This window comes from Haliotis rufescens, unplaced genomic scaffold (genome assembly GCF_023055435.1).
Source record: "Haliotis rufescens isolate VD_foot unplaced genomic scaffold, xgHalRufe1.0.p SCAF_6, whole genome shotgun sequence".
In the NCBI taxonomy this organism is placed as follows: Eukaryota; Metazoa; Mollusca; class Gastropoda; order Lepetellida; family Haliotidae; genus Haliotis; species Haliotis rufescens.
The window spans coordinates 17,084,374-17,110,128 of record NW_025964334.1 but is presented as its reverse complement, the minus strand read 5'-3'; the positions used below and the strand labels follow the sequence as shown (position 1 = coordinate 17,110,128).

The window sequence follows — 25,755 nt, the reverse complement described above, 5'->3', positions numbered from 1 at the left end:
AAGACGTCAATGCCCTCTACACATCAGCTAAGACCCAATCTTGTTACTCGTGAGGGAAATAGTATAAAATGTGGGGTTTAAAGCACAAGTGTGAATAGTCTTAATTGGATTTTCTGTCTAACGTGGGATTTGATCTATGACCTGAGTCGATGCTGAGAGTGAGAGGGGATGCCGCGCACGGATGGTAATATATCAGAGGGCGACCTAAAACTGGTCAACTTCTCCCATTGAATAGCATGTGAACCCCCAGCTGCCAGGGGCCAACTTCAGAGACTGAGCGTGGAAAATTGAAGATCTATCAGAGTCCAAGTTTAATTACTCTGTCAAGACAAGACGTTGCCGATAGTCTTCTCAGTCAAGTGTTTTCTTCTCTGAATAGTCTTCCGTGCCCGTAAATGAATCTGTGTTACGTGTTGGGATAAAGTGATCTTCCCTGTCTTTCAGCCTTTGCTAATTTGTGCGGATTGAATTTGGTAAATTACGTCTTCGGGTTTCTCAACGAGATCACGGCAAGGAGGTGCATTGCACCCCGAGTTGTTATCGCTCCTTGCTGTAATTACGCTCTCACACAATCACAGATGTCACATATGTGTGATCCTGCACTAGCCACTCCGTATTGCTCAAAGGGACGTCTCACCTCTAAGGTGTTTGTAATATTAATAATCATAATAATTGTAATCATAATGTACTTGTATGTCGCCTATTCTTTACACAACCGTTCAGTGATGCACTATTAAACCGCTTATATATATATTGAACACAGTTTTAATTGGCTAACGCTTTCGATCTGATAGCCTGATGAGACTTATTTAATTATTACTATATTGTGCCTGAGAGTTAGAACTTTACTGTGCTTTATATATCTATATCTATCTATCTATCTATATCTATCTATCTATCTATCTAGATATATAGATATATATAGATATATATAGATAGCTACGCGATAAATTGCAAAGAACAATCGCAAGGAACAATGAAGAAGGAAGCGTGATTTATTTCACGATAAACCACCATGACGTCATTTGGGGAGATTAGAACATGAGCTTGGAACTTGATGACGTCGTATATTGGATATTTATATTAAAATAATAAAGTCCACGTTAGTCCAGAAGGGGATATAAAGAAGATGATGGACTAACGTGGACTCTATATATTTGTTATATATAACATGTACACCGAGTGAACATTTACCTCATTTTTGCATATATATATATATATATATATATTTATTTTTTTTTGGTCAGACTTGACCACTTACATGTCTCCATGAAATAGCCAATAACATTGCAGCCCTGACGTGAACCAACATGTACGGTCTTCTTAATGTGTCTCGTCTACTCTCGAGTACTTTTTCTGGCTGGTGTGGTGTAGCTGTAATACACCTAAATCAGAAATTTAATTTACTCGTTAACTTGGGTCACATTTCATCAGTTACGTTTCCCAGGGACACGCTTGCTAGTCGCATATGAACTTTCAAATTGTATCACTGTCGGTTGCTATTAATTAAGTACATGAATACCACGCTGTGAGTTCTATTGGAATTCTGCACTCCTTCCACGAGAATGTGAATGTACTTCAAAAGTATTAAATGCATGAGTTCATCTTCAAGGTATCTCGTGAATAATTAGATTTAATGTTCAATTCGACTTTGAATGACTCATCTGGGTCGGAGATTTATTTCTCCCAAGAGAGTGAACATTAAAAAATACATTCCTCATAAAAAAGACTTGAACACACATACACTCGTATATACCACAATATAATAATGGTAATAGGTCACTTAATAAGCGCAAAACACCAAGGCAAAGTGGGGCATGCATAAAGCGCCGGGATTAGCACTGTTCAGACTGAAAGGTTCAGTCTGCATTCTAACTGCGTTCGCAGCTCCCAGTAGGGTTTACAACTACCGGTTAGGCGTTAACAGGTCTGCTTTGAGAATCGCAAACCATACACGTCTATCTTGCCTGCAGTAGGGTGATTATTTATCCATTGGACATGTTTTGCGAAAAGTCTTTTGGAGCTGTAGAAAACGTTTATTTTCGTCACTTTGTTTTTAACTGACAACAAAACTTTACATATTTGATGAGCCTATTAGCATCGCATCAAGTGGTAGAATAACCCTGATAAGAAAACTGTATTTTAAAGATTGTTATGTGACATAGCCTTGGGTGAGCCGGTATGGTTTTACGCCGATTTTAGCCATATTCCAGAATTTATCACGGCGGGGGCACCAGAAATGAGCTTCACACATTATGCCCATGTGGGAGATCGAACCCAGGCCTTTGGCACTTCATAGCCGAGGAGCGGTTTACTTCTCACGTGTGTAGGCACGGTAGGTATAAAGCAAATTATATAAATAAACTGTCAATTTGTTAAAAAGATTAAGCACAAGAGGCAATCCCGAAGAACGGTTGATTAGTTTGCCGAGGCATCCTCGCTCTGCGCTTCGAGAGGTGCTTCTTATTGACATAGGATGTTGGATTTCTTCATGGCCCTCACGTATCAATTGCAAGCCCCTTGATATAGTTTTTGAAACATGACGTGCTGTATCCGACGGTGCGTTACCAACCAATCCCGCATTTAGCAAAACTTCCTTACCTCCAGGGACGAACAGCTGCTGGAAATGTTTAACAGATTCCTCACTGTGCTATTTCTTTCCCATTTTGGAGATTACAAATAAAAATCGTATCAGTTTACTAATGCCAGTGTTGGCGTGGAACGCTTTAACGGACTTTGGTGTGAGAGATAAATCCACGGTGAAGTTTAATGTTGTCCCTGTCTTGTAAGGCGAGAGGAGGCATCGTGTACATTAATCTATTGTCGTCGATTAAAAGTCACTTGACACAGGACTCTCCGAGGTGTTATTCATGTACTGCATGGGTAGTGACATGGAAGATAAACCATTATACATGCACTGCGCGGGTTGTGACATTGAATATTAAACAATATACATGCACTGCACGGGTTGGGACATTGAATATTAAACAATATACATGCACTGCACGGGTTGTGACATTGAATATTAAACAATATACATGCACTGCACGGATTATAACATGGAAGATCAACCATTATACATGCACTGCACGGGTTGTGACATTGAATATTAAACATTATACATGCACTGCACGGGTTGGGACATGAAAGATAGACCATTATACATGCACCAGGCTCAGGGTGAACAATGAATATTAAACATTACACATGCACTTCACGGGTTGTTACATGAAAGATAGACCAGTATACATGCACCGGGCTCGGGTTGTGACATGAAAGATAGACCATTATACATGCACTGCACGGGTTGTAACATGGACGATAAACCATTATACATGCACTGCACGGGTTGTGACATGGAATATTAAACATTATACATGCACTGCACGGGTAGTGACATGGAAGAAAATCCATTATACATGCACTGCGCAGGTAGTGACATGAAAGAAAATCCATTATACATGCACTGCGCGGGTAGTGACATGGAAGGAAATCTATTATACATGCACTGTACGGGTAGTGACAAGGAAGAAAATCCATTATATATGCCCTGCGCGGGTAGTGACATGGAAGAAAATCTATTATACATGCACTGCGCGGGTCGTGACATGGAAGAAAATCTATTATACATGCACTGTACGGGTAGTGACAAGGAAGAAAATCCATTATACATGCCCTGCGCGGGTAGTGACATGGAAGAAAATCTATTATACATGCACTGTACAGGTCGTGACATGGAAGAAAATCTATAATACATAAGCTACGCGGGAAGTGACATGGAAGAAAATCCATTATACATGCACTGTACGGGTAGTGACATGGAAGAAAATCTATTATACATGCACTGTACGGGTAGTGACATGGAAGAAAATCTATTATACATGCCCTGCGCGGGTAGTGACATGGAAGAAAATCTATTATACATGCACTGAACAGGTCGTGACATGGAAGAAAATCCATTATACATGCGCTACGCGGGAAGTGACATGGAAGAAAATCCATTATACATGCACTGTACGGGTAGTGAAATGGAAGAAAATCCACTAAACATGCCCTGCGCGGGTAGTGACATGGAAGAAAATCCATTATACATGCACTATTCGGGGAGTGACATGGAAAATAAACCATTATATATGCACTGTACAGGAAGTGACATGGAAGATTAACCATTATACATGCACTACGCGGGTTGTGACATGGACGATAGACCATTATACATGCGCTACGCGGGTTGTGACACGGAACCATTATACATGCGCTACGCGGGTTGTGACACGGAACCATTATACATGCGCTACGCGGGTTGTGACACGGAACCATTATACATGCACTGCGCTCTGGTAGTAACATGTAATAATAAACATTTAACATTCATTGCACTCGGGTAGTGAGGTCGAATATTAACCATTATACATGCGCTGTCTGACTCAGGACACATTGGCCCGCACACAGGGTAGATCACACCCTGTACCCCTCGAGACAATTCAACAATTAATATATACCAATAGGACTTTCTGAGTTCAAGTCGGAGACTTAATCTTTTGAAGTGGCCTTGTCTGTTAAGCTCTTGAATGGACAATTGACAATCGGTTTCTTAAAGAATGAAGCACGAGGCAAGTTGTGCGTGGATATTTTGAACTTGATCCATCTGTACACAGGTTATTGAACTATGTATGTAGTATGTAAGTTACCCATGACTACTGAACTCGTGTTTCGGTGCAGATAGTGTATTACAGATTGGTGAACATAGTGCCGGTTGCTGTTGTTATACGTTTTGATATAACACAGTACCAATACACAGCTTGCGAACTTAATGAAGTCTCGGCTAAACACGACCTTCACGTAAAGTCTCTAGTAGATCTTTCAATGACTGTGATCACACAGCAAGGCTACATGTGCAGGTATATGGGAATTTTAAGGTCTCCTCAGTCAATGTGTACTTTTGATAAAGACGAATTGTAAAGTACTCACGAAAAGTGTCAACAAGCATAATTTCATATTTGATAAGGTATCCAAACTGTGAATAGTTTAGTACGGTATTGATGTAACCTCTCTCAAACAACATTTTAACATGTCATCAATACATTGCAATCGTGACATGGCCATCTGAAATAGCTCAGTTCAATCAATAGTTACACACCTACCGGCATCAGAAATGCAAATGCGTACTTCCAGATCTGCGTGTGGAGTCTCTCGCGGACGGAAACTACATACAAACGCAAGGTGACATCTTTTTGATATCACTATTGAGTGTGGCAAAGGAAGTCTTACTATAATATATTTCGTGTGATCTACCAGCGCGACTCTCTGTCTCTGTGGGAAGCATGCCCATAGCAAGAATCCGGATGTCTGGCAAATAACATTGTGGTAGCAAACAACTGATAAGTGCTTAATCACATTAGGGTACAGTGACACCAAACCGAAGCCGGAAAACAAGTCAGGAAGATTTAATTATGTAAGTTGTCAAGAGTTACGTTGAACTTGATTAAGGTTTCCAGTGTAATGTACACGTGCACGCTAGTTTGGAATATAGACGTGCCAGGGTCGCTGGGTGTCTGTCTACCTTGGTTCTTAAGATCTCTACGAATTGGTTATTTGTCGGAATCATCACTTCTTTTGTTGTTTTTATATGACTTTTAGGTGTTAAGATAATGAGGCTCGATGAACACATATCTTAAAGTAATTTTGCTCGAGGATAACAAGTCAGAATTTGTCTATCATACTGCATAGTCTATTTATGTTTTAATAGTGAACAAGTGTGTTGTGTTTAGCGCGGCTTTGGACAATGTTTCTGTTACATCACGGCGTGACTGCGTAATGTAGGACCGCCCAAATTGATGCAGGATGTAGACGTTGCTAGTTTAGAGTAACCCACGAGCACGAGTTTTGTGCTGAAAGACCAACTATTATTATTTGTTGGAATGTGGGATTCGGGCTCACTGTAATAGGATGTTGACACGCCTTGGTCGGTACAGATGACTTGGCTACCACTGACAACCATTTTGTAAATACAATCTGGGATACTTGATATAACATTCAACCACTCACAGAAGACATACTGTCATTTTTATTCTACAAGTTTGCCATTTTCAACCAAAACAACCACACTACCTCCCGTGAATGCAGGCTAACCTCGTTTATCCAGAAGCCAGCATTTCCAGTGAAATCGTCCAGACTGATACAATTTTAGATGAACGGATCATGGATGAGGAGCAATGGCCACTTTTATTGAGAACACTTCTCTGGTATTAGAGCTAAAGTAGTTTCAATCAAGGTGTCATTGAATCTAGATGTTGTTTGTTTGTCTGTTTGTTGTTTAACGCCACAGTCAGCAATATTCCAGCTATATGACGGTGGTCTGTAAATAATCGAATCTGGACCAGACAATCCAGTGATTGACATCGTGAACATCGATCCAAACAGTTGGGATACTTGCATCAACCAAATCAGCGAGTCTGACCACCGATCCTTGAAGTGTCCCGCTGCTGTGGTTTAGATCAGACACTCTAATCTCACAGAGATTCCGAGCCACGAACTGAAGTGTCCCGGTGCTGCGGTGTAGATCAGACACTCTAATCTATACAGATATTCCGAGCCACGAACTGAAGTGTCCCGGTGCTGCGGTGTAGATCAGACTCTCTAATCTATACAGAGATTCCGAGCCACGAACTGAAGTATCCCGGTGCTACAAGGTAGATCAGACACTCTAATCTATACAGAGATTCCGAGCCACGAACTGAAGTATCCCGGTGCTGTGGTGTAGATCAGACACTCTAATCTATACAGAGATTCCGAGCCACGAACTGAAGTGTCCCGGTGCTGCAAGGTAGATCAGACACTCTAATCTATACAGAGATTCCGAGCCACGAACTGAAGTATCCCGGTGCTGTGGTGTAGATCAGACACTCTAATCTATACAGAGATTCCGAGCCACGAACTGAAGTGTCCCGGTGCTGCGGTGTAGTTAGACACTCTAATCTATACAGAGATTCCTAGCCACGAACTGAAGTGTCCCGGTGCTGCGGTGTAGATCAGACACTCTAATCTATACAGAGATTCCCAGCCACGAACTGACTAACTCACTCCTGCCTATGTCAAACTATCAAAATACGTACGATGGGTCCATGCCGTGGTGAAAGGTTGAGCTCGCCTTGTGGCAAAACAGCTGGTCTGCGTATGTTCTAGCAATTAGTGTGACGGTTTACACAAAACGTCCCTTGTTTATGAAAACACTGGTGTGGTATCGCATGGTATGTGACTGTAGAGAATACTCATCTTAACAGTTAGTACAGGCAATATGTTCACATACTTGGGTTAAACAGATGACATGGAAAAGGATAAATATTTTAAACAGACGTTATTTGTAAATAGGTTGAGACTGCACCATCTAAACTAAATCAATTATATCTTCCTTACTGGAATAGCATTTTTAATTTCAAACGTTTCTTCGTAATGTTATCACAAGAGAAACAGCTATCAGGATAAACAGGACCAGACATTTTTAATTGTAGGCCAACAAGGAGGTGAATGAACTTCCATCAGTAACACATCAACACCTATAAATACTGCGTCATACCAATGCAATATACGTAACCAATAACCATAGTATCACGTTACAACATAGTTTAGAAAATCATTCCCGATGTGTGGGCGCATCTGTAATCAATACACGGCAAACATTTGGCAAAAAATATACCTGGACAGTTCATTCCAGCGTTGTATTTTTACACTGTTTCTAAATTTTGCAGAACTGAATAAATATATATCATGTAAAAATGACATCAACATTATTACTCTCGTGTGTTTCCATGAGACACCATTATTAGCTGTACACGTACATATGTCTACCGACACAAAAAAGCCGAACATTTCAGATATGAACTATTTCAATTCCCACTTTATTCTACTATTTTAAGGGGGCACGGGTGGCCCAGTCGTCTAAGGCGCCGCGATTCGCTGAGCAGAGTTGCGTCCCTTGCGCCAGAAACCTATGATTGTGGGTTCGAATCCCGGTTCGCCCCGATTATGTTTCTAGGTTTGTCAGCACCATACCCGTGCTCGTGGGTTTCACCGAAGTGGTAAACGTCTGAGACCTGCATCACTTTGGGCTTTCCTCCCACACTAAGCTGACACGCCGCGATATAACTGTAATACTGTTAAAAGCGGCGTTACACCCAACTCACTCACTCACTACTATTTTAATTTCCCACCTTTGATAAATGATCTGCATCGTTCTTTATCTATAGTATCCTCCTCATCTTTCAGTGTGACATGGCGATGGCAACGCGGGTGTTTTTCGATATGATGGATGATCACAACTCTACCAAGGTGATCCTCTTCGGAGACGCCTGCTTCCAAGTGACGGGGCCGATCTCTCAGATTTCCAAATACTGGAATATGTTCCAGGTATGTGGACTTATATTACACACATAAGTCACTTACTCATTTACCTTTACTCAAAGTAGCAGTATGATGCACATACAAGTATTGGGTATAGCTTGGGGTTATACAAAAGCTGTCATGTGACAGTCATGCTGGTTTCACGAACGAGTGTCTGCATGTGTGCATTTCGAAAGCTCTTTCTAATCCACATCATATGATAAGTTCTTGTGGGCACCTTTCTGGTGAAACAGAGTCCCAAAACTAGTGGTGTTAGAATGACGCCAAATTGACATTGTTATCATGGCGTCGTATTACGCAGTGATGTAATACGATGCATATTTTACACGTGTGCTGCGCGTGAATAATGTTCAACTTCTAGACGACGTGACCGGCACCCCGGTCTCGTGGTAGAGCATCTGCCCGGAGAGCGGAAGGTCGGGGCTCGATCCCCAGCCGCGTGATACTAATAGACATTAAAATATGGTACCCTGCCTGGCGCTCGACAGTAATGGGCTAAAACAAGGACTGGTCGGCTCGGAGTCCGTATACTGTGTCCGAGTGGGATATTCATGTTAAACTGTGGCATGGTATCTCAGTGGGAAAGCACTATAACATCCGCATTAGTCCGAACTACTACAAGCACACACACACACACACACACACGCACGCACGCACGCACGCGCGCGCACACACACGCACACACACACATACGCGCCTTATAAGTGTAATGATATTGAACTCGACGTCAAACCTCTTTTCAACTCACGTCACCTCTGGGTGTCCTTTACCAGTTCAACTTTAGTGTTTGCATGGCGGGAGTACTGCCAGGCAACAAACACTTTTAGTGCGAATTGTGTGAATGGCGGGTGCTAACGGTAGGGAAGGACATGCTTACCCTTTTCACGAACACCTGGTATCATCGCTGCTTTTCAGTGATTCATTCATATAATTTTCACCTCTATATTGTCTTATGCGCTAAGTGGAATCTGTTTTGGCGGATAATCGAGATTTTCGTATTCTTTGACGTTGACGTTTTATATTTAATATACCAAACCGAAATTCGTTTGCGAGTGTGATCAAGTTGTCAAACCTTGGCATTGTAAATATTCCTAATTATTATGCGCAATGATAAACATCCCTACTCATATGTGTGAAACCATAATACTATGAAGTCTAAGTGAACGTGTAGCAACGCCACGGCTGACACAAATGAATCAATGAAAAGACCAAGACAAATGTGTTTACTTAGACTGTGTCACTCACGTGTTTAAACTAAAGATCGAAGCAAATAGGAACTGATGATCTTACTGCAAGACGTCGGCTTTAAGCTGCTTTAGAAAATATCTGTTATATGACAGCGTCAGATTGGAAAAGGAAAGACTTACGGCACAATTACGGGTATGATGCTCACCAGACCCTGACTCAAACCGACAAGCGAATCCTTACACAACAAAGGTATACAACTCTGCACATCCAGGTTAGGAGGACCCACATCCACAGATCATGATGTAGATGGCTAGGGCATAACAGCATTGGCTTCAATTTTTGAGTAGTTGGGGTCAGAAAAGTTAATCGCATCTCGGGTAAACGGTTATATCTGCAGCATCATTGTGCCTAACACGGAAATGCACAAGTTGACATACAAGTATAATGACAAAGACTGGAACCATGACGGATACTCTACAAAGAATATGTCAAATGTCGAACATTTTTACTCCCGTTGGATTCTGGGTCAGCATTGTTCCCAAGTACCTCACGCGTAAGAGGTCTGATTGCTGAGGATCGGGTGATTGTTATTTGTGACCTCACCGAACCTTTCACCTTTTGCTCATGCTAACAACCACTGGTTGGCCCGGCACATTTATATGCAGGCGGCTGTGATATAGGTGTAATATAACTGACGTAAACGTATATCAACACACTCTTAACCTACGAGACCGCCTCCGTGGTCTAGTGGTAGAGCGTTCGCCCGGAGAGCGGAAGGTCCGGGGTTCGATCCCCGACCGCGTCATACCCAAAGACGTTAAAAGATGGTACTTGTTGTTACCCTGTCTGGCGCTCGGCATTAAGGGGCTAAAACAAGGACTGGTCGGTTTGGAGTCAGTATACTGTGTCTGAGTGGGGTATTCATGTTAAACTGCGGCATGGTATCTCAGGGAGCTAGCACTATAAATCGGCATCAGTCCGGACTATTACAAGCAACCACACAAACACACACACGTACATGCACGTCGCTATATAAGTGCGATAATCTTGGACGCGACGTTAAACCCCATTTCACCTCCCCTTAAGCTCCGAACCCAAATATATGTTGTAGAAAATTCTGGTTGTCGTGTGTCATCGTTCACATTGTAAACTGCTGGAATGTCCTGCCCGAACCACAGCAGGTTGTAATAGTGGTGTGATAATGATGACTTCGGCATCTCAGTCACATCTTAAATAGGATATTTTATGCGGATACCTTATGATTGATTCGCGGTACGTCAGCATGCAAACGCCCACGGACACAAAAACGCACACAGTACGCAACAATGATGGGTGGGAATGGTTCGCATATATCAAAGTATTCTCTGATTTACTGACTTCCAATTTCGATTCTCATCGCTCCACGTTAAATTATAAAACCGTCTCATTTCCCCGCTACATTCTGTCGCTAAAAACGTTCACTACCTCCGGCCTTATGATGACGTCTGAAACATGGTATGGTGAAGCCTAATATTTCAGAAAAAAATATCCGGTGTTTTATTTCGGACTTCATATTTACTTTAATGAAAGCTTTGAGAGTAGCTGATGTGATAATTATTGCTGCGAGGTCGGTTGTTGTCGGTTTGATTCTTTTTCTGAAAGAGACAAAAAGCCAGTTGCCTTCTATTGAAATATAAGACGGTGACGTTGGATTGTGTGGGAAGATTTAGGGGCTATAATTCTGCCACGGCCTAAAAGGGTCTACAGTGTTAAATAACATCGGCAACATGTATTCATACTACACTGAGCCACATTCGACTCGGATTTGAGAGCCATGCAATATGATATTAAACTTCACGTTAACTCCAGTGTTTCAGTTGGCAGTGCCTTTTAGCCAAGGATTTAGGTTACCGTCTTTATTGGTTTTGTAAAAGTGACAGTTGCAAAGCTGAACTTTACGCCTGCATTGGTGCTTAAAGATGGCAATCGAACGCTCATCCCAGGAGTTGCTTTATCCTAAAACGAAGCTTACATTATCGTGCTATCTTAGTGTGTATTGATAACCACAGATTGGGATTCATGTCGAAGAAAGAAAATGTACGTATACATACACGCAATAATAAAGTGTTATCTTATGCCTTGTTCCTGCTTCGAACAATTCTCACATAGCCATATGAATGCTCAACGATGCTGTGCAGATTACCAGAATTGGATGACAAGAAACCTTCTCAAACTTAACACTGATAAGACTGAATACCTGCTAATTGGATCGAAAAGCAAGTTATCACAACTTCAAGCTCTAGATTGTGACATAAAAATTGGAGATCTAAAGGTAACACCAAGCCAGAAGATGAGAACCTTGGAGTATGGTTTGACAGACATCTCCAGATGACAGACCAAATCACACACATAATCAGGACAGCTAACCTTCATCTTCGCAACATTGCTAAATTACGAAACTATCTTAGTCAATCTGCTGCATCCACTCTGGTCTTGTCTCTTGTTATGTCCCGGATAGACTTCTGCAATAGCCTTCTCTCTAACATCTGTCAACAACAAATAAACCGACATTCAACAGAATGCTGCTGCAAGAATCGTCACAAGAACCCGCAAATTTGAACATATAACCCCGATTCTAGAGAACCTACACTGGCTGCCGATACGTGCACGACTTGACTACAAACGTCTTCTCTTTGCCTACAAATGTGTCAACCATCTAGCTCCAGCCTACTTGACAGAACTGATTCCACCTTACAAGAGTGTGTGCTCTCTGCGGTCCCAAATTCAGCTCCTTCTAACAGTGCCACCTGTGAAGACATCATCATTCGGCATGCGATCCTTCGCCTACACAGCAAGTTCCAAGTGGAATGAACTCCCTCTCTCCATAAAGACTTCCTCATCACTCTCCTGCTTCAAAAAACCCATCAAGACCCACCTGTTCAAAAAACACTACCACTGAATATAAGTTTCATTGTAGCGCACAGAGCACTTATGTACAGTGAATGCTGCGCTATACAAATTCATAATTATTATTATTATTATTATTATTATTATTATTATTATTATTATGAGATATAAGGACATATACAAAATTTGTAGCTACTTTCCGCAAATCAGCTTTCAATATTAATTATGTCAATTTCATGTGGGTATTTATTGTAAGTACAACAAACGTTTAATGTCAAATCACACACATTTGTCAATGACAATACCATATTCCAGGATCATGTAGCCTCTTAACCCCATCGCAAAAGATCATGTAGAAGCCAATATTGTATGGGTCTGATTGATCACAACGGTATATATTTTCCAACAAAATCACAGCTGAAAAGGAGACATCAGCAAGTACATATCATAAATTGTGTATGAACATTTATGTCAGGATATCAAACATTGCGCTCCTTGTTACTACTTCCAATCTCAGCTTAACTTGGGTCCTCATTTGGCCAAAAGTTTGTTCCCTCTGTAATGAGTGTATCAAGCGTTGCACACGAGTGGCGAACGGGATGCACACTCGTGTTCAACGCGTTGCTCACGAGTCTCACACGCGTTGCGGACGGGTTCCACACGGGATGCGTCACGCGTTGCCCACGCGTGTAAGGGGGGATGAATTTTTAGGCAGTAGTGTGTATGTACATGTACACAAATGTAGAGCTCTATAAATTGGACCCTGATTCGTTGAATGTGATCTTGAATGAATGATCTTGACAATAGTTAAAATGCCAACTATTTCGAAATCAAAGATGGCCGCCAAGTAGAGGACGAAAAATACCAGAACAATATCTTTTACCGTCTGTACACACTGCTCATGACTTACAGATGTGAGTGTTGATATCTCACGCTCTTTGCCCTTTTGATGGCGACATTTCAGTGGTACAACATCCACCCATCCTTCCCATTTAATGTTACCATCAATGGCTTTTTTATCACACGTAACCCTTACATATTTCCGTTGGTGCTGTGGCTAAAAGTAATGTTGCATTTGCAGATCACCACCGTAGCCGTCAATCTCATTGGGGGAGTCACTCAAATGTCAATGTAAAAAAGAGAGAACTTCGATCGGTTAGCACTTTATATCTGTTGATGAGACCCTCGGAAATGTCAGCAGTCGCAGTTTTTTTGGTTTTTCGAAGCAAGATGGTATTTATATCTAATAGAGACGTTTAGTAACGTTCCTTCCATTGCATCTCCGCCTCTGATGTCTTTATGCTATGCTGCCTGATAACACAAATCAATACAGTAATTCATAGAGCATTAACGTTCGTATTAGGGCATTAGCTTCAGACTGGATCGGAAAGGGTATTAGGCTTTAACTCTATATATCTTCATACGCTGAGAAAACAGATCAAACCTCAACATCTGCCTCCTGGTCCTAACGGAAGAATACCGGTAATTGAACAAACAGTGCATTCCTATGTAACACCTTCTCACAATACACTGACGAAATGCGATGTCGGATACGATGTGTAAATATTTTTAGCATTATTTCGTATAATAACCGCCCGTGTTCGTATTCTATCAGATACGGAAAAGGATCGGAGGCTTCTAACTGACCAAGGCATGCTGAGGCTTTTGAAACTAGGTGACTAGACAGGCTTAGGGCTAGTAGGGTCTTCAGAGACGGTGTGTTTGTCTTGTTGGCGACTTCTCCGTAAGGTCAGGGCTTCTCCATTAACGTGGCCATACATTAGCTGGTACTAGTGTGTCATGTGCGACCAATGTCGGCGGTTGTGATGGGATGTGGTCTCCGGTGAGGATTGTCCATTAGTGGCGCGGTGCACCTGTGTAGCCACTGATGTGCCCACCTTACCCTGTAATAACCCCAATACAATCTGGCTAATAAAGGTTGTCAATGTGAATACACCGCACACAATACGCAGTAGCCTAAGAACCTTGGTGTGTTTTATCGTACCCTGTACGACAGGCTGTCTATGTGTCACCGTGCTTGGCGACGATTTCGACTGGTCGATAATTTGGTATCTTACCCTGACGTTTACGACAAGCTGAATATGTTTTATCATACCTCAGAGGGGTTTTAAATACGGATTTTCTACCGTACCCTGACTGCACTGTGGATTTACTCATTGTATGGCTTCCACAATTTCTATGACGTCCACGATGAAGTTGTAAGAGTTTTTCCCCCCGAGTTGCACTCCATGAACTCACCTACGTCATCACTACAAATTGAATATAAAACTATACGCGCAGGCGTGAAAGGATACACACATATGTAACAATGTGGAAAAGTACACGTATATATGTGTATACAGTCACGTCAACATCTCATCGTACAAGGTACCCATTCACTGCTGGGTGAACATATTTCGAAGAAAGTCATTTGACAACGGAGACAGCATACGTGCTTCAGTGTTGGTAGGACCGAAGCCCTAGAAACGTCAAGCTGCTGTACGCGATCAACTTCACCTTATCTGTTCGTTGTGCATTGTGGCCACGCGCCACATGGTCATTACAGTGTTCATGATTAAAGATATTTGGAGGACAGGTGTAAAAAAACATTACCTACTCCATTGATATAACAAGGGCTAGCAGGTGAAGATATTTTGGAGCTTACATTAGACCCATGAAGATTCCGGGGTAGAATAGGTCTTCAGCAACTCATGCTTGCCGTAAAAGGTGACTGCCTGTCGTAAAAGGCGACTAACGGGATCGGGTGGTCAGGCTCGCTGACTTGGTTGATGCAGGTCATCGATCCCAATTGCGTGGATCGATGCTCATGATGTCAATCACTGGATTGTCTGGTCCAGACTCGATTATTTACAGACCGCCGTCATATAGCTGGAATATTGCTGAGTGCGGCGTTAAACAACAAGCCAGCCAGCCAGCTTACATTAGTAAAAATCCGAGATTGACTAACGGTAGTCTTAAGACTTCGCAGATTGCCGTGACCAGATGGTCGTAGGTTTGATTCCAAGTGTCAACCCGTGTACTGTCAGTGTGTCTCTTTCGGCTTTAATCCCACATTTGGGTGATATTCTGTGCTGCAACTAAAATAGAGTTCAAAGCGACAATAAAAACTAATTTGCTCAATGACCAGAACTACTTTGCCTGAAATGGGTTTAACCACGCTTTGGGGAATATTTGAGTCCTGTTTGTAACAGGAAGGCCCGAAGGGATGCAGCTCGCATGCAGGCGTTTACCACATCGGAGAACCCAAAGAGCAAAAATCTTTTTTTTTCAAAATTGACAAACCTCGGAGCATAATCATCCGGATTTCAACTCACGGCTAGCGGATCCTGGCAGCAAAAGGACGATAATTGAACGTGAAAAAATCATAGAAAAGAGTGCGGAGAGGATGTTCATCATCTCTGGAATTCTAATGCTGTTCTGTTTAATTTTATACTTCTGGGTTAAATCAATAAACAGCATCAAACCCTTTGAAAATATTTTCAAAGTACAGGCTGGTTTTGTATTTCTAATGCCGCCATATGGCGAATAAATCAGTGTCTTTTTTCCGATTTAAGGGAAACTTTCCCCGCACAGTTTTTCCATACATGTCACTTAATTGAAAAGCCTTTGAAACAGATTTAAATTCGCTTTTTGAGTGAGTTTTCATGTTGAATCAAAATTAATTTTGAGTATTTTACCCGAGCGAAGAGATCCAATCACCAAAACTCCTGATTACTCGGTGATGAAAGCGCCATGTCAATTTCAACAACAAGGTCAAGGAAAAAGCTAGGATTTTGCTTGAAATTCTCTTTACTCTCCTTACAAACATTTGCCCAAATGATACATTTTCTTACAGTTTCAATACCCTGATTGTCGTTTGTGAGTTTGTAAATCAACAATTGGTATTCGATTAACGTCACTAATGACAGGAACGACACCGACTATTCAATCTACTCCATTGCCAACAAGGTAAGAGCGGCGAGCTGACTTTGTGTTATCGTACACTGATGTTTTTGTCTTCTGAATCTGTTTTCGACTGACTGTGTATTTTTGGTCATTGCAATTGACAGTGTTTCAGATTGGACGATGATATGTAATCGTACCCTAGTGACGCTTTCGGTAGGCTTACTAAGTGTTACCGTTCGACGACGTATTCCACCAACAGACTACGTGTTATCGTATCTTGACGACGTTTTCCACTAACAGATTACCTGTTTCCGTAACCTGGCGACGTTTTCCAGTAACAGATGACGTGTTATCGTATCCTAACGACGTTTTCCACAAACAGATTACGTGTTATCATGTCCTGACGACTTTTTCGACCAACAGATTACGTGTTTTCGATCCTTGACGACGTTTTCAGATGATGGACTTATCGTCTTAAGTCTTATCGTATCCTGACGACGTTTGCCACTAACTGATTATGTGTTATCGTACCCAGGCGACGTTTTCACCAACAGATTACCTGTTATCGTACCCTGACGGCGTTTTCCACTAACAGATTATGTATTATCGTACCATGACGACGTGTTTCACTAACAGATTACATGTTATCGTATCCTGACGACGTTTTTCACTAACAGAATACGTGCCATCTTACCCTGACGTCGTTTTCCACCAACAGATTACAAGTCATCTTACGCTGACGACGTTTTTTACTAACTGATTACCTGTTATCGTACCCTGACGACGTTTTCCACAAACAGATTCTGTGTCATCGTACCCTGACGACGTTTTCCCACAAACAGATTACGTGTCATCTAACCCTGACGACGTTATCCACCAACAGATTACAAGTCATCTTACGCTGACGACTTTTTTCACTAACAGATTGCCTGTTATCGTACCCTGACGACGTTTTTCACTAACAGATTGCCTGTTATCGTACCCTGACGACGTTTTTCACTTACAGATTACAAGTCATCTTACGCTGACGACTTTTTTCACTAACAGATTACCTGTTATCGTACCCTGACGACGTTTTCTGGCAAGGGACTCCGTGTTGTCGTACCCTGACGACGTTTCTGGTGATGGACTCCACGTTATCGTATCCTGATGATATTTTCGGCTGATCCATTACGTGTTATTGTATCCCGACGACATGTTCGACAAACACAGTATGTGTTATCGTACCATGACATGTTCGGCTGGTCGAAAAGGATCAAGAGAAAAAAACTAAGAGGATGCTTGAAATTTCCATTACATTATGACAAAATATATCCAAATGATATCTAGTTTTAAATACCTATATATTGTTGTTTATGAGTTTGTGCAAATCAACCATTTCTTTTCAATCAACTTCAGTGAAGACAGGACGCCGTCAATTGGCATTGAATATACGTCACTGGTGACAGGGGCAAACAGGCTGTCGTAAGAGGTGACTATAAAAATGGGAATCTGGTGTTCAAAATGTATACTGACGGGTTTTTTTGTTTGTTATTGGTGAACAAGATCAGACCAACTCAGAAGTATGCCCTGTTGTAGTGTGCAATCGAACCTGGGTAGATATAAGCTCACACTATCGATCAGTGGTTTGCCTTTTCAAGACTGATTTTATATGTACGACCGCTGTCGTTTAGATGATCTATTGTTTACAACCACATAACCATCAAAGTATTCGCTCAATGAATGTTCGCGGGACACTGACTATATACCAATATTCAAGCCTTTGATGTGCTTACCACAAGGCGATAAATTCCTTCTGTTCGTAATAAAATATTTACTCATGTTGTGCTGGGGAGAAAGAAGAATAAGCAGTTTTATTGAATTGAATCACGCCATTTGCTACTGTGCACTCAGCCCTGGATAACACCTTCAAGCAAATACACATTCCACTTACCACAACATTAAATATGCATTTATTGCTTGTAATAAAACTTTCAAAACTTAAAGTAAAAAGTTTATCTATCCTTTTACTTCACATTTGCCTATTTAGTGTCTGTTGTTGAAAGGTGTTTCAATTCCGTCACCCTTCAGTTAAAACTGTTAAATCGTCATTTCGTGTTCATTCTTCCTATCTTACAGTTTATTCATATCCTCTCCTTCTTGTTTGCGTGCCATTGCTGTTCACAATGTGTTCACAGTGTTCTGGCTGTTCTGAGTCCTATCCAATATTTGTTTCTCTCAAGGGGGTTCCTTTGAACACTATCTGTGAAGCTTTTTTCATAATATTAGAAGAATCTATTTTTAGACACATGATGACAGGTTTACATTTGAAAATGGGCTTTGTTTTTTTTCTCTTTTTTTGCAATTAATCACGAGCATGTATTTGATACAGCATTGTCAAAACAAGCTTCAGGCTAATTGTCAGTAACGGTGAAGTGCCACCAACCTTCAAATGCTAGTTCTTATAGTATATTAATACCGGTTCAACAGTTACACAGGGAAAATGTCCACGTTTCGCACATGACACTAAGTACTATGCAAGATAGAAAATGTACACTGCCTTTAAGCTTTCACATCCTATGAAACGTCAATGGATGCCTGGAATGTCGTGATATCAGAGTCCGCTGCAATGTCTTCGAATAAAGACCTGTCGAGACGCTCTAACTGAACTTACAAGAACATAATAAAATGGATTCATGAAACTTGGGAGCTCAGTAATGTTACCTATAATTATCAACCGACTTTCAAAACAATAATCGTCCAGATGGTGGGATGTCTTTGCCAAAAGATCCGGTGGTTCAATGTAACTACCAATGTTATTGAATTAAAACAATTATTTCTACAACACATCTACCAACCAAATTGTGTGGATATTCCACCTAACTCATTTCTTTCCGTATCATCACCTCTCCCACTGTACAGTGTTATATCTGTGACACCGACCGACATCAGTGGCTGTTGACTTCCTGTGTAACCTGTACGCATGACGCTGTAGGCGTATTGCCTCGCCCCACAGATTGGACTACAGAGAAACGGACCCTGAGGCTACCTTGTTAAATATTCACATGGCAGAGGCTCGAACCCGCCGGGAAATTACCACATGCCCCTTAGATACTGTTCGATTGATTGGCCCATCTTTTCAACACCTTTCCTTCCTAATCCAATATGTGTTTCTATTCAAAATTGATGTCGCTGCAAATAATGAAAACCCTTGATGACCGAGAGACTTCTGGAAGAGAAAGGTAATTGTGCCATGGTAAAAGGCTTGGGAACCCATCTTATGCACAGCATTATTTTCGTGTTTGAAACAAACTTGAATATTATATACACCCGTATTCACCTGAGAGTCGGGAAGAGTTATTTTGTATATTAAACATAAGTAATGCCATTTTAGCGTTTTCGGGATTCGGCAGTCTCTTGGTCGTGAGCAGAAAAAAAAATCTTCTCAAACATAATTCTCGAAGTAAATGCCAGTAAAATGTTCCATAGATGTGTAGCTGTATTTAAGTGTTACTGCCAGAATGGACGAGGGTATATAAGTTATCGTGAAGACTTCAAACCATTGAAGGGGTCTGTCAGCTGTCAAGAACCACTGGTCGTGGGATCATATTCCTGAACACTTAAGAGACAGTAGTTAAAGATGACCATACCAATATCTATGGATTTCATACCAGTAAACGTGTAAAACCTTTAATCTTTCCAACTAATTTTTAATGATTTGGTTCGTCCAGTTTTAGGCGAGATGTTTAGCAGCTGGTCTGAACAGAAACGCATTGCCAATAACAATTAAATTCCAAGGAGCAATTGATAACTGTTGCAGTGGCCTGAACCACGCTTTAGCTGATGCTGGATTAAGCCTAACATGTGGTATTATACATCCTAATATCATCAACCCCATTTCCCTCCCGGGAGATAGAGTTTGCTTTTTGGAGCGACACCACCACTAAATGTTGACCAATGTATTATTTTCCGTCCTGAATAGGTTATTTCTTGTTCATGTAATTTACTACTGATAAGTGAGCCCACCCCAGGCAACACCAGACTGCAGTAAGCTACAAATGAATTGTCTGGTCGCTGTCTTCCTTTTAGCATGACAATGACAGTACCCAAAGGGTCAGAGCACACCGGTGTAACGCACCAGTCATGGACACGCCATGACAGGTTAGGCAAAACCGAAATAAGATTTCTACCGCTCGTCTAACAGCTATCTAATAATAATTTGCGGCTCTGTCGAGCCCATCAAAGATCATCTTGTATTCTTGATCTATGTGAGTCTGGGTCATTATATAGCGTTCCGCTACAGAATACGGCCAGGTGGCTTGTCGCACCGAATTAAGCCACCGTCGTATGAGGTTATTCTGCAGACCCCGCCGGAATGGAAAACAGTGACCGTCTAGGAGAGTACGTCCAATGGGGACTTGATTCAATATGACTTGTTTGTGGAGACTCCACGGTAGGAGGGAGGACATAGGCAGACAGCCACCAATTAGCTAACCCGTTATGAGTCAGTGACGACTCAAGACCCATCGGCAAGTGAATTATCACTTTGCGTGCCCCCTATCACTTAGGTCGGGAACGTTGCGCTTGTATACATAGCTTTCTTGTAGTACATTTACACTTATAACACGCGCCAATAAATCTGGTTTGCGACCCTATCCTGTGTTGGGCATTGTGTGTTTATCCAATACCGTGGCCCTGTGGTAGACGCATTTCAGTGCACGTGATGGAAGCTCTGTTGTGATAACACATCTCATTTCACCGTCTGTGTTAGAGAGGTTTGGTTAAGGCTTATCACAATCAGACTTGACGTCGATTCCCTGTCGCCAACGGCTTTGGGATGTGTAGATGGAACATGAAAACAAGAACACAAAGCATGCCAAAAGCAGCACTTCCTGGAAATAACTACAACGGACTTTTGGATGGATCGCTTTTGTAGCTGTGTGATTGTGGCATTTCTGCGCTGAGCCTCGGCTGATAGCCTCTCTCGTGGGACAGAGGCTATCAGTTTGTTGTGACAAACCTCTATCACTATTCATAGAAAACTTTAATGGTTCAGATTTTCTGGCAACGCCTTACATTCTAACGTTGACATAATTTCCCTGAAGAATAGCCCCGGAGCATGAGTTTGTTATGGTCAGCTATGTTATTTCCAGTGTATTGTGGCATGTGGAAGAAACATCAACATTTTAATCGGAATGCCATATCCATCAAAGGGAGAGGAGCCATTCAAATCTAAAGCGTCAATGGGGTGAAGTTAAAGCGATACAAATGGACGGAGTGTATTTAACTGGCTGGAAATCAATCCATATTATTGCTGCCTATTAGCGTTGATTATCACAGCTCTCAAGTGAGAATCTAAAAGGGAAACACACAGGCGTGTTTTGTCTTCATAAATTTTGAACTAAAGAATTTATTACCACTGCGCTACATTGCAATGCAAGACAAACGGGATAAATATAATTATTCAGTACCACGTTACAGGTATGTTGTTTTGCGCCGCGCTTACAATATGGCATCTTTATCACTGAGCCTTGGAGGTATTCAAATCTGAACAAGCGAAACCAATGGTTGATACCATATGCATCCAAGTACCGTTGAAATACGATAACTCACAACTAGACGGCCACAAATTGTCACCTAACATTTTATTTGCTTCTTGTCACAAACATTTGTGCTTGCAACTGGGATCTATGTTGTTTCAGAAAGCCCACGGACGATGCCCGGTTCTTAAAGAGGATATGCTTTTGATCTTCGAATATTTTTTCCAATATAATCAAAGCCGTTGAAGCCATTGATATTTTTGGACATGCAAAAAAGCAGGAGGTATTTGAACCTTCAGAGAAACACATGCTGACTCAACACGTTTACATCGATAACTACATGTATGCTTGGGACGTTTTGTTAGGGGCATTGTGACCACAATATTGTTTACAGTCACTAGGAAATACTTCTTGACGCCAAAAATACACAGCGTGTTTCTACTAATAATTCAAATGTTTCAAATATGGATAAGGATATAGTCTAACTTAGAGCAATCGGTATATATTTTCTGTATTAAAGGTGAGGTGAAATGGGGTTTAACGTCGCGTCCAAGATTATTGCACTTATATAGCGACGTGCATGCACGCGTGTGTGTGTGGCTGCCTGTACTAGTCCGGACTTATGCCGATTTATAGCGCTAGCACACTGAGATACCATGCCGCAGTTTACCCCACTCAGACACAGCATACTGACTCCGAGCCGACCAGTCCTTGTTTTAGCCCCTTAATGCCGAGCGCCAGACAGAGTAACAACAAGTACCATCTTTTAACGGCCGGGTATCGAACCCCAGACATTCCGCTCTCCGCGCGGACGCTCTACCACTCGACCACTGAGGCGGCCTTTCTGTATTAAACTTGTCCTAAAGTATGTTGGTTTCCAAGTTACCTTGATGAGTTACCCCTTTTTTCGAATCCATGATGTTGGGTTGAGTGATCACTTATTACATCGGTGGAATGACAGCTGCTTCCAAACTTCCCATGCGTGAAATGACAATATGTTTTTTTCTTGTGGGGAAGGACCGCTACTTCCAAACTTTCGAGGCGGGCCATAACACAGTTATTAGTTCCAAATATATGTAAATTAGGATACGGAAGGACTCTTGCACAATAGCGTCACTCCAGGCTTATGTAGATTGACTAGTTTGGGAAGTAATTTCATTGGTCATTTTGTCCGGTTGTGGCGTCATATATGGCATGCATCCTGACACAATATGTGTTTTTATTTCTTCTTGTTATTTAACGCCGCATTCAGCAATATTACAGCAATATGAGGGCGGTCTGTAAATAATCGAGTTTGGACCAGATTAATAGGGGTATTGAGATAGATCTATGGACGGAGATCAACTGTGTCATAAGTCCGTGCTGCATCAAAGCGTCTTATTACAAAAAGTACCAGGCAGACCAGTAGTTCGCTGTATGACCTGCATAATCGACATGACTCACGTTCAGCCTGGTAACACATTGTAAAAAGGTTCCTACAACAGGCTTTGGAAACACAGATTCTACTCTCAGATTTCCCATATGTGACGAAAAAAAAACCTGGTTCAAAAAGCTATCTCAAGTAATGCTGCAGTTGATCCATCACAATCCAAATGTTCAAGGTGACCACAAGAACCTCATATATCATAATCGACACACATTCGGAGGCCTGGTCACACATTGTAAAGCAGTTCCTACGACAAGCATGGGACACAGGGGACCTATTCTTCTCCAAGATCTCCAATATGTGACGACGAAGGGAATTAGTTCCAACATAAATAATCTATATCTCAAGTAATGCTAAAGTTGATCTACGACAATCCAAATGTCCAAGGTGAGCTACAGAGCCTCATGGTTCTGTACTTATTTTGAAGCCAAACGGTTTTTCTTCTTGTTTTACGTAATCCCTGTCAATAAATCCGTTAAATGCCCTTTAGATTATCATAAGATCTATTACCCAAACACCTTTATCGGATAAAACATTGTTTAATTCAAGCCTTTAAAAACTATGTTGGTGAAACTTATCTCAATACGATACATACTCTTGAGAGGATAGACCAATCGGAATGACATGAGTAGACACGTGTACGTGTGGTGACCTCGATTCTACATGAAAGACATTCCTCAATGAGTAACAAACCAAAATACATTGGTCTATACATTGATAGTATCCCGCGGGACTTAGGGAAATTGCATACATCAGTGTTTTATGGGGGATTATTTAAACGTTCCCGAATAAGCTTATGTACCATCGAGTCCCTAGGGTGATCAGCAGTACGTTATCTGTTTAGAGCACTGAGTTCTGTTTCAACAGTAGTCAGTAATTATGTTTTGCAGCTTTTATCTTAAATTACTTCCGTTAAAAGGTCTCGTGGGAGTCATTAGACTGATTCTGTGGGTCAGTAACGCTACACTTCTGTGCGCGAACCTGTAACAGCTGTGAACTACCAGGCAGTGTGATCTGCTTTAGACTGAGTTCCTTCTCTTCAGAGAACTACATGGGTATCATGCTTATCATACGTGTCGAGGGTAATATCTTCCAGTCTACGAGTTTCGGTGAAACGTCTCGTGATCAAGGAGATGACGTTTCAATTATTTATCATTCTTTCAATGTTTATTGATTACAATGGTTATTTCGATGACAATGCTGTCACATACGATTATGGTACTACCGACGATAAAGGGATACCGTATTCAAACCGAATTACATGTCATCATAGTAACTCTTGGTGGGGTCACTGTATCTCGTATTCACAGGTTTGATTCTGGTATCCCTATCAGCCTACGCTGAGTTAATATAGTTAAACCTGTCTGTCTCTCTTTAGGTCACTTCGACCCTGCATAAAAAATGAGGGTGAATACACGCGGTTTTAAAAGTATATTTGTCGGTCATCAATGAATTATCGAGTCTGCTATTGTGTACTTTGCGATTAAATTAATTTAACATTTGTACTAAATTAATGTGTGCATTCATGAATCCCACATTAGACTTAAGTATAATAACACACCAATGGAGTGAAACTGTATGCTGTTAGTAACATTCAAGCGATATCACCCCGAGTGAACCAACAAGTGCATGGTAAATTTCACCAAGTCGTTAACGCAACGTTATATGTGCATAGATGGAGCAACAACCGTAATTAGACGACACTGCTGACATATTGAAATAGTCGAGTTCTAGAAAGCGTTATGCTGTATTATCTTATCCTAATCTGTGGCATAACCCAAGCATGTTTGCCCATGAGCACCTGGGCCACATATTACCTCAACAACAGAATGTATAAACACTGTAGCTACAGATTAGTTGTATGTATATGATGAAGAAAGATTTGTATCGGGGCAGGTTCCCAGAGATCTATAGCGTCACAATCCCCAGTGTAGAATTACGCCCATAAGTTGTACCTGGATCCAATGATTGTGAGTTTTAAGTCCCAGATCCACCTCGATCACGATTTGCCAGCAACATTTACAACCGTGGGTAAAATGCCTTCTTTTTTGCTTTGCTTCTCTTTCGGAGTTCATCCTATATTAAGATGAAACGTTGTGATATAACTGCAATATTGTACAAAGCGGCGATGAAACTCACTCACTCACACAATCTAACAATGACTATTTTCCTTCAGCTCTCCTACGCCGACACGAACCCACTGCTGTCAGAGAGGGATAAATACCCATTCTTCTTCAGGACGGTACCCAGTGACTCTGACTTCAACCCAGCGAGATTGGCGCTCTTAAGGAGCTTCAACTGGACACGTGTGGGGACGCTGTTCCAGTTTGATCCCAAAGGTTCAGCCAAGTACAATTACGTGAGTCTAACCTTTTGTTGATGCCTGTATGTGACTTTTCTGATGAGATAGTGCCAGTGTCTGATGGCAAT

At 41.5% G+C, this 25,755-nt stretch overlaps 1 protein-coding gene across 3 annotated transcripts in view; it reads left to right on the top strand.

The window, feature by feature from the left end:
* LOC124140562 (gamma-aminobutyric acid type B receptor subunit 2-like) overlaps positions 1-25,755 on the top strand; it is a 172,855-nt gene that overhangs the window by 94,168 nt on the left and 52,932 nt on the right. For all 3 annotated transcript variants that reach the window (XR_007218733.1, XM_046508199.2, XM_046508200.2), the window contains exons 3-4: positions 8,266-8,406; positions 25,502-25,684. Coding sequence is in view for 2 of the 3 variants with exons in the window: in XM_046508199.2 (XP_046364155.1) it covers positions 8,266-8,406; positions 25,502-25,684 (324 nt within the window). In the remaining variant the exon portion in view is untranslated. The remainder of the gene's footprint in view (positions 1-8,265; positions 8,407-25,501; positions 25,685-25,755) is intronic.